Raw genomic sequence first — 13,393 nt, 5'->3', positions numbered from 1 at the left:
CATGAGGCTGCTTACCAATTTAAGGGCCCATGGCTTTACAGGAAAGTTATTGGCATGGTTAGAGCATTGTCTGATTGGTAGGAGGCAGTGAGTGGGAATAAAGGATCCTTTTCTGTTTGGCTGCCAGTGACTAGATGTGTTCTGCAGGGATTGGTGTTAGGGCCACTTCTTTTTATGCTGTATATCAATGATTTAGAGGATGGAATAGATGGGTTTGTTGCCAAGTTTGCTGATGATATGAAGATTGGTGGAGGGGCAGGTAGTATTGAGGAAACAGGTAGACCTTATTTGCCCATTAACTTTCAATTGCTAACACATTTTACGAAGCTTATTTTTAATTGTTCCATTCATCCTTTCTACTCAGCGTGTAGAGTACAATGAGGGTGGTAGCTACAATGGACATGTTGGTCAATCTGTAAGGCCTTACTTGTTTCTTTTATTACCTTCCCAGTAAAGAGGGTACAGTTGTTGCTAGACAATTTCCAAGGGATCCCAAACCTTGGGATGATTTCCTTCGATAAACGTTTAGCTACTGTAACTGTATCACTCTTTTTACAAGGAAATACTTCAACTCACCATGGAAGGAAAAAACATCAATAATGACCAATAAACATTTATATCCTTCACATGAAAGTAATACTGTAAAATCCATCTGTAAATGCACACACGATTTATCAGAGGGTGGTGTTTGAGATCCTTCCACCTTTATCTGTTTTCCTGGATTTTGTAAAATGCATATCATACATTGTTCACAAACTTGATTTACAGTTTGTGATGAACCAGGGGCAAACTATGTTTGATTTATATGATCTATCCAGTGAGTACAGACCCAGAGCAATCCAACATTCCTCGTATGATAATCCATGACCACCATCTTCTTCTGACTTTGGGTCATCTTCATGAGAGGATAAACCTCCCTCTCCTTGCAGAAAGATTAATAGAAATAATAGGACATCGCTGGCTCCCTCTTGGGCTTTCTGACACTGTATTATTGCCCATATTTCAATAAGTGATATGCCAACCTCCATTCATGTTGACAGGTACAGCAGGCAGTGAAGAAAGCTAACGGCATGTTGACCTTCATAACAAGGGGAGTTGAGTATAGGAGAAAACAAATCCTTCTGCAGTTGTACAGGGCCCCGGTGCGACCACACCTTGAGTATTGTGTGCAGTTTTGGTCTCCAAATTTGAGGAAGGACATTCTTGTTATTGAGGGAGTGCAACGTAGGTTCACAAAGTTAATTCCCGGGATATGTTGAAAGATTGGAGCGACTGAGCTTGTATACACTGGAATTTAGAAGGATGAGAGGGGATCTGATTGAAACATATAAGATTATTAAGAGATTGGACACGCTAGAGGCAGGAAACATGTTCCTGATGTTGGGGGAGTCCAGAACCAAAGGCCACAGTTTAAGAATAAGGGGTAGGCCACTTAAAACAGAGTTGAGGAAAAACTTTTTCACCCAGAGAGTTATGGATCTGTGGTATGCTGTGCCTCAGAAGGCAGTGGAGGCCAATTCTCTGGATGCTTTCAAGAAAGAGTTAGATAGAGCTCTTAAAGATAGTGGAGTCAAGGGACATGGGGAGAAGGCAGGAGCAGGGTACTGATTGTGGATGATCAGCCATGATCACAGTGAATGGTGGTACTGGCTCGAAGGGCCAAATGGCCTACTCCTGCACCTATTGTCTATTCCGAACCAACACTTTTACTGGGAGATCAGGCCAAAGTTACTTGGATTAAGAAAATTCTGTTCAATGGTATCTTCGTGATACAAACTGACCTTCTCTTTATTTGACTTTTCGGTTTTATTTATTTCAGATTTCCAATTTAGTATCTTATCAGTAGAAAAGTTAACTATCATTCAGCCGCCTGAAGTAAATGGCTGAAATTCGGGACATTAGAATCCAGCCTTCTCTTTTACATAAAAGTAGGCAAAGACTCTTCATTGTTCCTGGGAAACAGTCTATTGGTGTGGCAGTACTATTTTCTTGACTGCTTTACCAGCAGTTCCTTTGGGAAAGAAAGATGATGTGGATATGTCTCCCAGTATTGTTCTGTCTACATTCGGTTTTTATATTTTCTCTGTGAATGGGCAGGATTCCTCCAGTTGCTCTGGTTTCCTCCCACAACTTAAAAATTTGCAAACATGAGAAAATCTGAAGAGCTGGGAAATGGATTGATGACAGAGATAAAGGGCTGGAGAAGGGAGAATCTGATAGGAGAGGACAGAAGGCTATGGAAGAAAGGAAAGGGGAAGGTGATGGGCAGGTAAGGAGACTCGGTGAGAGAGGGAAACTGGAGTGGTAAATGAGGGGACAATTACTGGAAGTTCAAGAAATCAAAGATTTGCAGGTTATGTTAATTGGATTCTGTAAATTACCTCATGTATGTAGATAGAATCTGGTGGAGAGGGGCAAAGTTTGCAGGGAACATGGGGAGAAGAGAATGGGATTAGTATGTAAATAGCATAAAATTACGCTTGATAATTGGTGTGGGCTAAAATGTATGTTTCTGTGTTGTATGACTCTACAATTACAGATTTTAGGAGTGTTAATTTTTGACATAAGCAATTGCCAGAGTAGGTCAGATCCTTTGCAATGATCAAATTGAGCTTGTCCATGAATTAATCTAATAAACGCTGACTCTTCCAGCATTAGCAATAGTATTACCTCCAGAAGCTGTGGCACAGTTTGCCAATGTCAGGGTTTCAGATATCCTTTATGTAGAATATGAATAGTGAGGAGTGAATTCCAACTATAATGGGTTACATTAGAATGATTTAATTGCTTGCTCAGAAGCCATGATAAAGTGTGTATCACAAGAATTTGTTAGTCCTGAATTGGGTGACCTGTATTCTGATCCAAAAGGTTAGTGGTTGTACTACCACCAATGTGAATATTCTCAATTACATGAGGTTATTGTTGAGAGTGACTGAAACTAATAGGTTGAAACGTTGAAGCAATATAAACTTTCCATTTTTGGGGCTTGCAGTACCAGTGGATGACTGGAAATATACTGGGGTGGAAAGCGATGAAGACAACGAAGAAATGTTGACCCAGCGAATTTTGAAACAGGTCTGATTGTTATCTTTTTTTTTAAACACAAGGTAAGCATAATTTTTTATATAAATTCAAAGTAATTAGACTGGAGGACCATGGAATGCAAAATTGATTTTTTAATCCTCTGTTTTACTCTTTTTTTTAATCTATGTCATTGATGACCCATTCTTCTCAATTCCTATTAGCTCCTGGAAAATAAAGGGAGTAATTTCCTGATATATCCCATCACAAAATAATTTGTTTCTGAAGAAATCTCTCAAAATATCACAAAAGTTGCTAAGACCTGAGAAAGAAAACCAACCCTTGTTTTGTGCTGACAGATGTTGAGATGTTCACATTTGGGCTTCATTTAAGAATGACTGACAGACCAATTTGTAACATGTAGTAATTTCAGAATCTTGCCTCTTGTAATGCTCACCCAGATTCGTGAGGGTTCAAACCCTACTCCAATACGAGAACACTAATGTAATTCAGAAATGAGAGAGCATGTGGTCTCATTCAGATAAGTTAATAAACTGGAACCCTGCAGACATGAAGGCATCCATGGCACAATGGAAGGGCAGAGAAGTTCTTCTGGACTCTGTGGTTAACATTTGTCCCTCATTCAATTCCAAAAAGAAGCAGATCTTCTGGTCATTTACCTTGTTAATTGTTTGGGGGATTTTGCTGTTTACAGATTTAAATGAAATGTTTCTTAACTCACAATGGTGATGATGTTCCAACTGTACTTGTGCAGTTTTTTCAAATGACCTAAGGGGCTATATGAATTAAGTTTTACTTTGTTAGAATTGAGATGGAGAAGTGTAAATATATTGGTATAAATTTTGAAAACACTCTCGTTTCCTAATCCCTTAGAAGCCTGTGTCCCATCTCCAGCCTCCCTGAAGCCTCTCACCTTTCATGCAGTACTGATTTGGATTAAATTAGCATCAGCAAATTTGTAGTTGCTCTTGCTCAGTTTCTGCTTGAAACCTTTGAACAGCAAAATCACAACTAGTTCAGAAATGTAATAATATGAGGATAGGAACAATAGTCTAAATGTTGGTAAACTGTCAGCAGTGGTAAAATATATTCTCATTTCATTATCTATACATGCAGGTAAATGAAGAAATTGCCCTAGATCGAAGAAGTGGCTACAACATTCCTGTAGAGCAACCTAAGACAGTGCAGCCAATTCCTGTTGGGAGAAAGGTACTGTCTGCAATTGGAAATCAAACTAAACATCTTGTGTGGCGAATAAGCATTTAGATGTTGCCAGGATTCACAATGCTCATCTGGCTGTAGTTTTAATTATGTACTGCAACAGTGTTTGATTCTCTATCTCCCCTTATTGATCTTCTTTCTCAACTCTTTCGTCGTTTTCTTTAGAGACAAATTAATCCAACAACTGTCTTATTCCTTAAAAGAGAGCCTTGACTCTGTAGGAGCATACTTATTTATTTATATCAGAAGTTTATTGGTTTATAAACACACTCAAGACACATCGAGGTAAAGGTAGTATTGAAGGAAGATTATACTTTCAAAAAGGCATGTGCCTGTACCTTTCTCCTCTCTTCCTTGAAAGTGCAGCTTGCAACCCGTTGTAAGCTTTTGATCATCTTTCCTTGGGGGTAGTTTTAATGTACAACTTTATTAACTTTTTTTTTCAAATTATTGACTAAAAGCAAATTTCTAATTGTATCTCCAGCAACGACATGTTTCGCCCAGTCCAGCTATGACTGAGACACCAGACAGTGATGATGAGCTGCCTTGGTGTTCCATCTGCAATAATGATGCTGTCCTCCGTTGCCATGACTGTGATGGGGACCTCTACTGTCACAGATGCTTTAGGTAAGTGCAGCTGGTAACTGCATGCTTTGAGGTCCAGCTGCTGAAAGCAGCTCAGAAGAATAAATGATTTGCGGCACTTTTACTCAAACTCTTTGTAACTGCGAATATTTTATGGGAATAAATAGTTCATGCTTTAACAGGTTTAAGAATTTTCAGGGGTCGGAATGATCCTAAACTTTCCACAGATGAACATGTCATTCAACTTTCATAATCTGTGCATGATACTTTATACCAATGTACATACAGTAGATTCTGGTTAATTGGGTCATTGGTTAATCTAGACTGCCACTTATTTGGGACAACTCTTAAAGAACAAAAACAAAATTGAGAAAATAGCTAAATTTCCTTCATTTATTTGGGACACTATGTTGCTTAATTGGGATAGGAAATTGCTTCCAAACAGTTTCTAACTAGTGTCAGTCGTGTGCTTTTGCATGCTAACGGTTTTTAAATGTGTCATTTCTCTATGTTTGTGTTCAAAAAGCAGTGACGTTTCTTACTGATAGTTGGCAAGAAATAAGTGGTAAGACAATTCAAAACTGTTTCGCTCACTGCAATTTCAAGCATTGAGGCTTGGAGATGCTAGAAATGGCCAGGAATGAAAATGAAATGATTTCACTACTTCAGCAAGTTAGAAACTACGAAGAATTTGAATGTATCGACAATCATCTTTAATATTACAATGAAAATTAAGTTTTGGTGTATACAATCATCAAAAACATTGTATGAAGGCAGTTTATTGTCTGCACTTGGTGTCTGTGCTGGTTTTGTTCATTTACAGTCAATCAAAGAGTATAGCGGCGTATGCTGGATAAATTTTCCCCCTTTGATAACTATTAGGAACTAATACGGTTTTATAGTACTGTAGTGGTATTGGTAGTGGTCTAATTTGTTTTGTTTTCCAATTATATACATAGTTTGGTACTCAGCTAAATAGTAGTTTGTTGTTTTTTTGCCTTTTTAACTATTTCCATGAATCTTCGGCTAATTGGAGCAGACTTGTTAATTGGGCCAAAACGTATGTCTGCTATGTCCCAATTAACCAGACTCCACCGTATTGATATTATTATTGAGTCATGGATCCAGACAACATGGAAACAGGTCCTTAGCCCACCAAGTCTATGCTATCAACCACCTTTAACATTCATCCTGCAAAATCCTGTTTTTTCTTCTCTCTCCCCACATTCTCGACAACTCCTCCAAGATTTCATCACTCACCAGGAGGATTTTAGAAGTTACTTAATATAGGTCATAATCCAATGGAATTAATAAAGTAAAATAATTAATCATTTAAGGCTGCCTACATGAAAATATAGTATGACAACCAACTCAGTTTTAGAAGAGAAATCTGCTGTGATCTGCTCTTTGATTTTTCTAAGAAAATAACATTCCAAGTTAATACCATCCCATGGATTTGTCAAAGGCAGATCGTGCCTTACGAGCCTGATTGAAGTTTTTGAGGACGTAACTAAACACATTGATGAAGGTAGAGCTGTAGATGTAGTGTATATAGATTTCAGCAAGGCATTTGATAAGGTACTGCATGCACAGCTTATTGAGAAAGTAAGGAGGCCTGGGATCCAAGGGGACATTGCTTTGTGGATCCATAATTGGCTTGCACACAAAAGGCAAAGTGTGGTTGTAGACAGGTCATATTTTGCATGGAGATCAGTGACCAGTGGTGTGCCTCAGGGATCCCTTCTCCATGATTTTTATAAATGACCTGGATGAGGAAGTGGAGGGATAAGTTAGTAAGTTTGCTGATGACACAAAGATTAGGGGTGTTGTGGATAGTGTGGAGGACTGTCAGAGGTTACAGCAGGGACATTAATAGGATGCAAAACTGGGCTGAGAAGTGGCAGATGGAGTTCAACCCAGATAAGTGTGAGGTCATTCATTTTGGTAGGTCAAATATGGCAGAATAAAGTATTAACAGTAAGGCTCTTGGCAGTGTGAAGGATCAGAGGGATCTTGGGGTCTGGGTCCATAGGACACTCAAAGCTGTTACATAGGTTGACTCTGTGGTTAAGAAGGCATATGGTGTATTGGCCTTCATCAGTCGTGGGATTGAGTTCAAGAGCTGAGAGGTATTGTTACATAAAAGACCCTGGTCAGACCCCACTTGGAGTACTGTGTTCAGTTCTGGTCACCTCACTGCAGGAAGGATGTGGAAACTATAGAAAGGGTGCAGAGGAGATTTACAAAGATGTTGCCTGGATTGGGGAGCATGCCTTATGAGAATAGGTTGAGTGAACTTGGCTCTTTCTCCTTGGAGTGAAGGAGGATGAGAGGTGACCTGATAGGGGTGTATAAGATGATGAGAGACATTGATCGTGTGAATAGTCAGAGGCTTTTTCCCAGGGCTGAAATGGCTAACATGAGAGGTCACAGTTTTAAGGTGCTTGGAAGTAGGTACAGAGGAAATGTCAGGGGTAAGTTTTTTACGCTGAGAGTGGTGAGTGCGTGGAATGGGCTGCCGGCGACGGTGGTTGAGGCGGATACAATAGGGTCTTTTGAGAGAATCCTGGACAGGTACATGGAGCTTAGAAAAATAGAGGGCTATGGGTAACCCTAGGTAATTTCTGAAGTAAGTACATGTTTGATACAACATTGTGGGCCGAAGGGCCTGTGTTGTGCTGTGGGTTTTCTATGTTCCAAGCGCTTGCTGGAAAAGCCAAAAATGTAACTTGCCTGATTTTTCAGAAAACACTGGATCTCAGAATTTTAGAGCAAAATTTACCAAAACTTTAGAAGTTGGCTTAGAATGGGGTGGGGCAAGTATAGAACTTATTCTCAGTGGATTGTTTTTTGGTTGGAGTGACTGGTTTAATGAGTATCCAGCCATCATGCAATTTTAATGCTTCTGCTGCAGCTTGTACATGGGAGGGGGGAGGAGGGCTATGGGGGCCTGATGTTTGGGGTTTTGTGGATGTCTGTGGAAAGTAGAAATTTCAGGTTGTATGCTGTACATAGCAATTGATAAAGTGAAGCACAATAAGTTATTTGAAATATTACAGGAAACTGTAGATCTAGATTCGAAAGACCTCCGCCTAATCAGAAATCTGTACTGGGAATAAACTGCCACTGTAGGAATAGATGGAGAAGTGAGTCAGTTTATGAAAATCAAGAGAGGTGTTAGACAAGGGTGTGTTTTCTCCCCTGATTTATTTATTGTATACAGTGAAACAATATTACAAAAAATAATAGACATCTTGGGAATCAAAGTTGGTGGTGAAAACATTAATAATTTCAGACATGCGGATGACACTGTGTTAATTGCAAGTATGGAGGAAGAACTACAAAACTTAATTGATATAGTTATTGAAGAAAGTGCAAAAATGGGTCTAGCTATCAACTGCAAAAAGACAGAATGTATGATGATATCCAAAAAAGAGGAGAATCCTATCTGCAGGCTGAGAATAAACAGGGAAGACAAAGCAGGTACAGAACTTTTGCTACTTAGGAAGCTGGGTGACATCAGATGGCAGGTGTGACATGGACATCAAAAGAAGAATAGGGATGGCAAAAGACACCTTTATGAGAATGAAGAGTATACTGACCAACACTAAACTAGGCATGACAACCTGCCTCAGAGTACTGAAATGTTACGTTTATTCAGTTATGTTATATGGATCAGAATGTTGGACAATAAAGGAAACAAATTGAAGTAGCAGAGATGTGGTTTTTGAGGAGGATGCAAAGAATATCATGGACAAAACAAATATCTAACAAGGATGTCATGAACAGAGCAAGCACAAAAAGAGAAATAATGTATGAGATCATGAAACGGTAATGTAACTTCATTGGACATGTGATTTGGAAAGAGGAGTTAGAATGCACGGTAATTATGGGAAAGGTTGAAGGGAAGAAAGCAAGAGGAAGACAAAGACATGATGATGGAGACAGCAGCCAAAGAACTGGAAAAGAATACCAATGAATTGATCCACTTGACCTGAAACAGGAGTGTGTGAGCCATGGCAGTCAAAGCTTAAACTGGGCACAGCCCCTGATGATGATGGTACTGTATACATTCTCTGATATTAAATAGAACCATCTGAATCAACCATTTCTAATCAGTTCAAAATGAGCTTAGTTCAGAATTGCAGATGAGGCTTAATTTTGGAATGGTTAGTTCTGATGGAGCAACTACGAAATAACCTGATCACATTTTAAGCTGTTAAGAACTTCAAAACTGAAATTGAGCCCATAACTTTAATTACTGTGTGCAAGAGGTGAATTGGGGATCAGGCCAATGAATATTAAAAGCATAGGAATACCAGAGATGGTGAAAACAACATTATGGGGTAGTACATCAACACAGTTATTAGAGCAGCTGCCTCACAGTACCAGACACCTAGGTTCATTGCTGAATTTAGATGCTGTACTCTTGGGAGTGTGCACATTCTTCCTGTGACTGCATGGATCTCTACCAGGGAGTGCCAGTTTCCTCGCACATCTCAAGGTATGGGGGTTTAGTAGCTTAATTGGCAACTATAAACTGATCCTACGGTGCAGCTGAGTGGTAGAGTTGATGAGAAAGTGGAGAGAATAAATGACAAAGGATTAATATGGAGTTAGTATAAATACTGTACATGGTTGATGGTTGGCATGGTCTGAGATCAAAATGCTTGTTTTCCAAGATGTATCTCGGTGTCACTGACTATGTGATAGAGTGATAACCCTTTTGTCACGATTTCACCCAAAATTACCCTTAACATGAAGACTATTTTGAATCATGTTGTTCTTAGGTTACTTGAATAATTAAATTTGCCTTGCAATTGTGACTTTTTATTGTTTTTGTTTATATATTCAAGGGAGTTTAAGAGTTACTTCTGTAGATACAAAGCTGTTACTAATTCATAGTTTAATACATTTAATACATTTACCAGGTGATAGTCCAAATTGTTCATTGCTTTAAAGCAATTACTAACTACATTTTGTTTTACTGTGGGCTTATCTGGACCTTAAGTATGTTTTAAAAAAAACAAAAAAAGACCATGCAAAATTATAATAGCTAAAATTTACTGGCAAAAGGTGTGGTTATGAAGATAAACATTTTCTGGTGACAACAGTAGAAAGTTTTCACTCGAAGGCACTGTGTGTGGTCTGCACTTCATTCTTTAACTATGTTCAGACATTAGGAGTTTGCAAAGCAAATTTGCAAAGAATCTGATTTCTACAAAGCAATGCAAATTTACAGCCTGATTTGATGTTGAGTCGGGAGTTCCAGCATATAGACACAGTGCTTATGAAGGAACAGTGATATATGTCAAAGTTGGCATGTTTTCATCTGAACAAAAATGGTACAGGAAATTTAGTAAAAAGAATTCAAATTATCAAGAGAGACAATAGGATGGATCAAAACAAACTGGTGTCATTTAATGAAGGGTATAGAATGAAATGGCAAATGCTGTAGATTAATAGATTTAGAGTAGAAAGAAGAAAACCTTTCTCCATAGCTTTGTATTGAGCCGGCTGCTGGTGTAATGGCATCCGCACTGGAATTTGAGGCGAGTAGTCCTGGGTTTGAATCCGACTGGCTCCTTGCATGCTCTCTATCTGTGCTGTGTTGAGCATCGAGCTAGTAACTCGGCCTCATAAAAACCAGACAAAAATGCTAAAGAAATGGCAAGATTGCTGCCCGATGCGCCACAAGGCAGAGAAAGGAACAACAATTGCATTGTAAGGTTGCAGCAAGTATTAGGATGCTACTTTCTTAAGACAGGTTGGGTAGGTGATAGAGAGGGGGCATAAAATGATATAGGATGAGAACTGCTCATCATTTGGAGGCTGAACAGACTGGTTTCATGTTGTAATTTGCATCCCATTCTTTACAACTTCACTCATATTTTAACTGCTGTATTGAAATTGAAGTGCTATACTCCACAGACTTTGAAAGATAACTGGGTTGTGCATTTTGAGTAGTCTTTAGTATGTTAATACAGAGGATTCCGGTTAATTGGGCCACTGGTTAATCGGGGCAGCTGTTTATTTGAGACCACATGCCACTTAATTGGGCCAGGAGACTATTGCCGAATAGTTTCTAACTAGCATCAGTCGTGTGCACTCGCATGGACACTACACCGTGCTTAGAGCAATCAGTTGGTGTCAGTTGCGTGTGTTTGTGTTTTTAAAAAAAAAAACAGTGATTTTTGTCTCTGATAGTTGGTGAGAAATAAGCAGAAAGACCATTAGGAACTGGTTTGCTCAATACGGTTCAAGCATTTACATTTAGAAATGCCAGAAACAGCGGGGAGTAAAAATGAATAGATTTTACTACTTCAGCAAGTTATGAAGGATTTGAAGGTGTCCTTTTGAAAGTTAAAATGAAAAGAAAGATTTGCAATTGTCTGAAGGATTGTCCATTATCTGTACTCAGCGTCTGTCCTGATTTTGTTCATTTACAGTCAATCAAAAGAACATGGCAGATGAATTCCTCCATTGATAACTGGAAATAATACAGAATTTTGTAGTACTGTAGTGGTATTGGGAGTGCCTTAATTTGTTCTGTGATTTACTTAAATACATTATTTGTTACTCAGTTAAACAGTAGTTTGTCTTTTTTATACCTTTTAACTATTTCCATGAAACTTTGGCTTATTGGGGCAGCCACTTAATTGGGCCAAAATTTACTGGTTCCAGTGTGTCCGAATAAAGGGAATCGTCTGTATAAGGCACCCTATCATCTAAAACAGATTGTTTTCACACCTTTGTCGATCTTGCCTCGGCTTTAAAAACAATAAATGTCTAAAGAATTCTTTTTTTAATTTACCCCCATAGGGAAGGACATGACAAGTTTGAGCGGAAAGAACACAGAACATCCAAGTACAGTCAACTAATGAAGAAGAAATAATAAGGGATCCACACACACAGCCTTTCAAAATCTGACACTAAGGAAATTGGTCATGACATCAGCAATTCCACAGAACCCTTATCTAATTAACAAGTGCTATAGGAAAAGCTATATTGATTCTCATTCATGCAAAGACTTTCTGTTATTACAAGGCTGTTCAGTGTTGTAACAGCAGCTCCTATGCATTATAAGGTGTGGTCACTACATTATCCACCGCAGGGAGCACCTGCTTTAAAAGCTTTGCATATTAAGGGATTGGAGAAGTTGCATTTTCAAACACTACAAGTTAACTTTGAATTTGGTCTAACACAGAAATAAAAAGTCTATAAGATGGGATGTAAATTATTATTTCCTCTAATTCCTTATTTAATTGGATGGTTATTCTGAATTATTATTTATCTCACTTGTGTTAAGATTTTTGCTGCTATGCTGTCGCTATTTCATTTCAGCAGTTCTGTAGGAGCAGTTTGTTCTGCTTTCAGACTGTTTTGGTTTGAGCTGAGATGAGGAGCTCTGCTGTTCATCTTCGGAATGTGGTGTCAGCCAGTCAGGATGGTGGAATTGGGAGAATGTTGTAGAGAACGCTGAGCAGAAGTTTTTGTGAGGGACATTGGTGTGGGTTGAGGTCTTTGTTGGCGGGAGCTGGAAGCAGACAAGAGGGAGGATGGCTGAGGAATCTGTTCATGTTGCACAAGGTGCTTTGTACAGACAAATGCTTCAAACAGGAAGGACCAATACTCCTGTGGGAGAGCCCGTTTGTTTGAGATGGATTTCGAGTGACATTCGGAAGATGCATTGTGTACATTGAAAACAATGGCTTCTGGAAGATTTCAGCTCCACCATGCACTTATGACTGGTTAAATATAATGGGCCCCTTTTGTGTTTTTTCAAAATTTCCTTTAATAGCTGGTTGCTTACATTAACATTCTTAAATATACTTCTTTATAAATCTATACAGTGTACGATCTGTTATTTCTTGCCGATGGGCGATTGCCAGGCCAGTAAATTACACAACATTCACACAATCCGGGATTTGGGTGAGTGAGACATCTCAACCTCATGGATTTGGCGGGACCAAAGTCGTATAGACCCTCGACGTACGAAGTCCAAGGAAGGTGGGTTTCTCACCGCAGAGTCCAGTGGCTGTTAACGAGGGGCTAACGAGTTGCATTTCCAGAGACACCCAGTAAAAAGGGATTTCAATTGTATCATCCACTGAAACAGATTATAATGTATTTCCAGACAAACTGTAACAATATCCTGATATTGATGTGATTAGGGTGTTTTTTTCCTGAAGCTATGATCCTTTTTTTTTTAAATCATCACAGCATCCTAGAGATCTCTGTGTCCGTCAGTTCTCAGCTTCTGTCAGCATCAATGTCATCACCAACTATCAAGGTAAGCAAGAAGATGCCTCTCCGATTTCCTTGATGCCCGGCTTGTGAGGATGTGTTTGAGTCCCAGGCGATGTCTCCTTCCCACAGTTGTGGCAAAAATCAGCAGTGTGATCACCCCAGTCTTGATCCTATCACCTGGATGAACTTCTGTCCTCTCATTGAATATTTTGTGAAACTGGAGATGTTCTTTGAATGCTGATTGTTCAGGTCCAAACCCATGACATGTTTTGTCACTGCTCATGGCAAACTTGTG

General features: G+C 39.1%; 1 protein-coding gene across 1 annotated transcript in view; it reads left to right on the top strand.

The window, feature by feature from the left end:
• The window catches only part of zfyve19 (zinc finger, FYVE domain containing 19), a 48,501-nt gene extending 35,803 nt beyond the window's left edge, over positions 1–12,698 (top strand). The window contains exons 8-11 of the mRNA XM_072264690.1: positions 2,993–3,075; positions 4,159–4,251; positions 4,748–4,890; positions 11,671–12,698. Of these exons, the coding sequence (XP_072120791.1) occupies positions 2,993–3,075; positions 4,159–4,251; positions 4,748–4,890; positions 11,671–11,743 (392 nt within the window). The 3' untranslated portion in view covers positions 11,744–12,698. The remainder of the gene's footprint in view (positions 1–2,992; positions 3,076–4,158; positions 4,252–4,747; positions 4,891–11,670) is intronic.
• Positions 12,699–13,393: the final 695 nt, after the last annotated feature.

The sequence above is a fragment of the Mobula birostris genome, chromosome 1, assembly GCF_030028105.1.
Source record: "Mobula birostris isolate sMobBir1 chromosome 1, sMobBir1.hap1, whole genome shotgun sequence".
Taxonomy (NCBI): Eukaryota; Metazoa; Chordata; class Chondrichthyes; order Myliobatiformes; family Myliobatidae; genus Mobula; species Mobula birostris.
The sequence above is the reverse complement of the archived record's forward strand: the minus strand, read 5'-3'. Positions and strand labels throughout refer to the sequence as shown.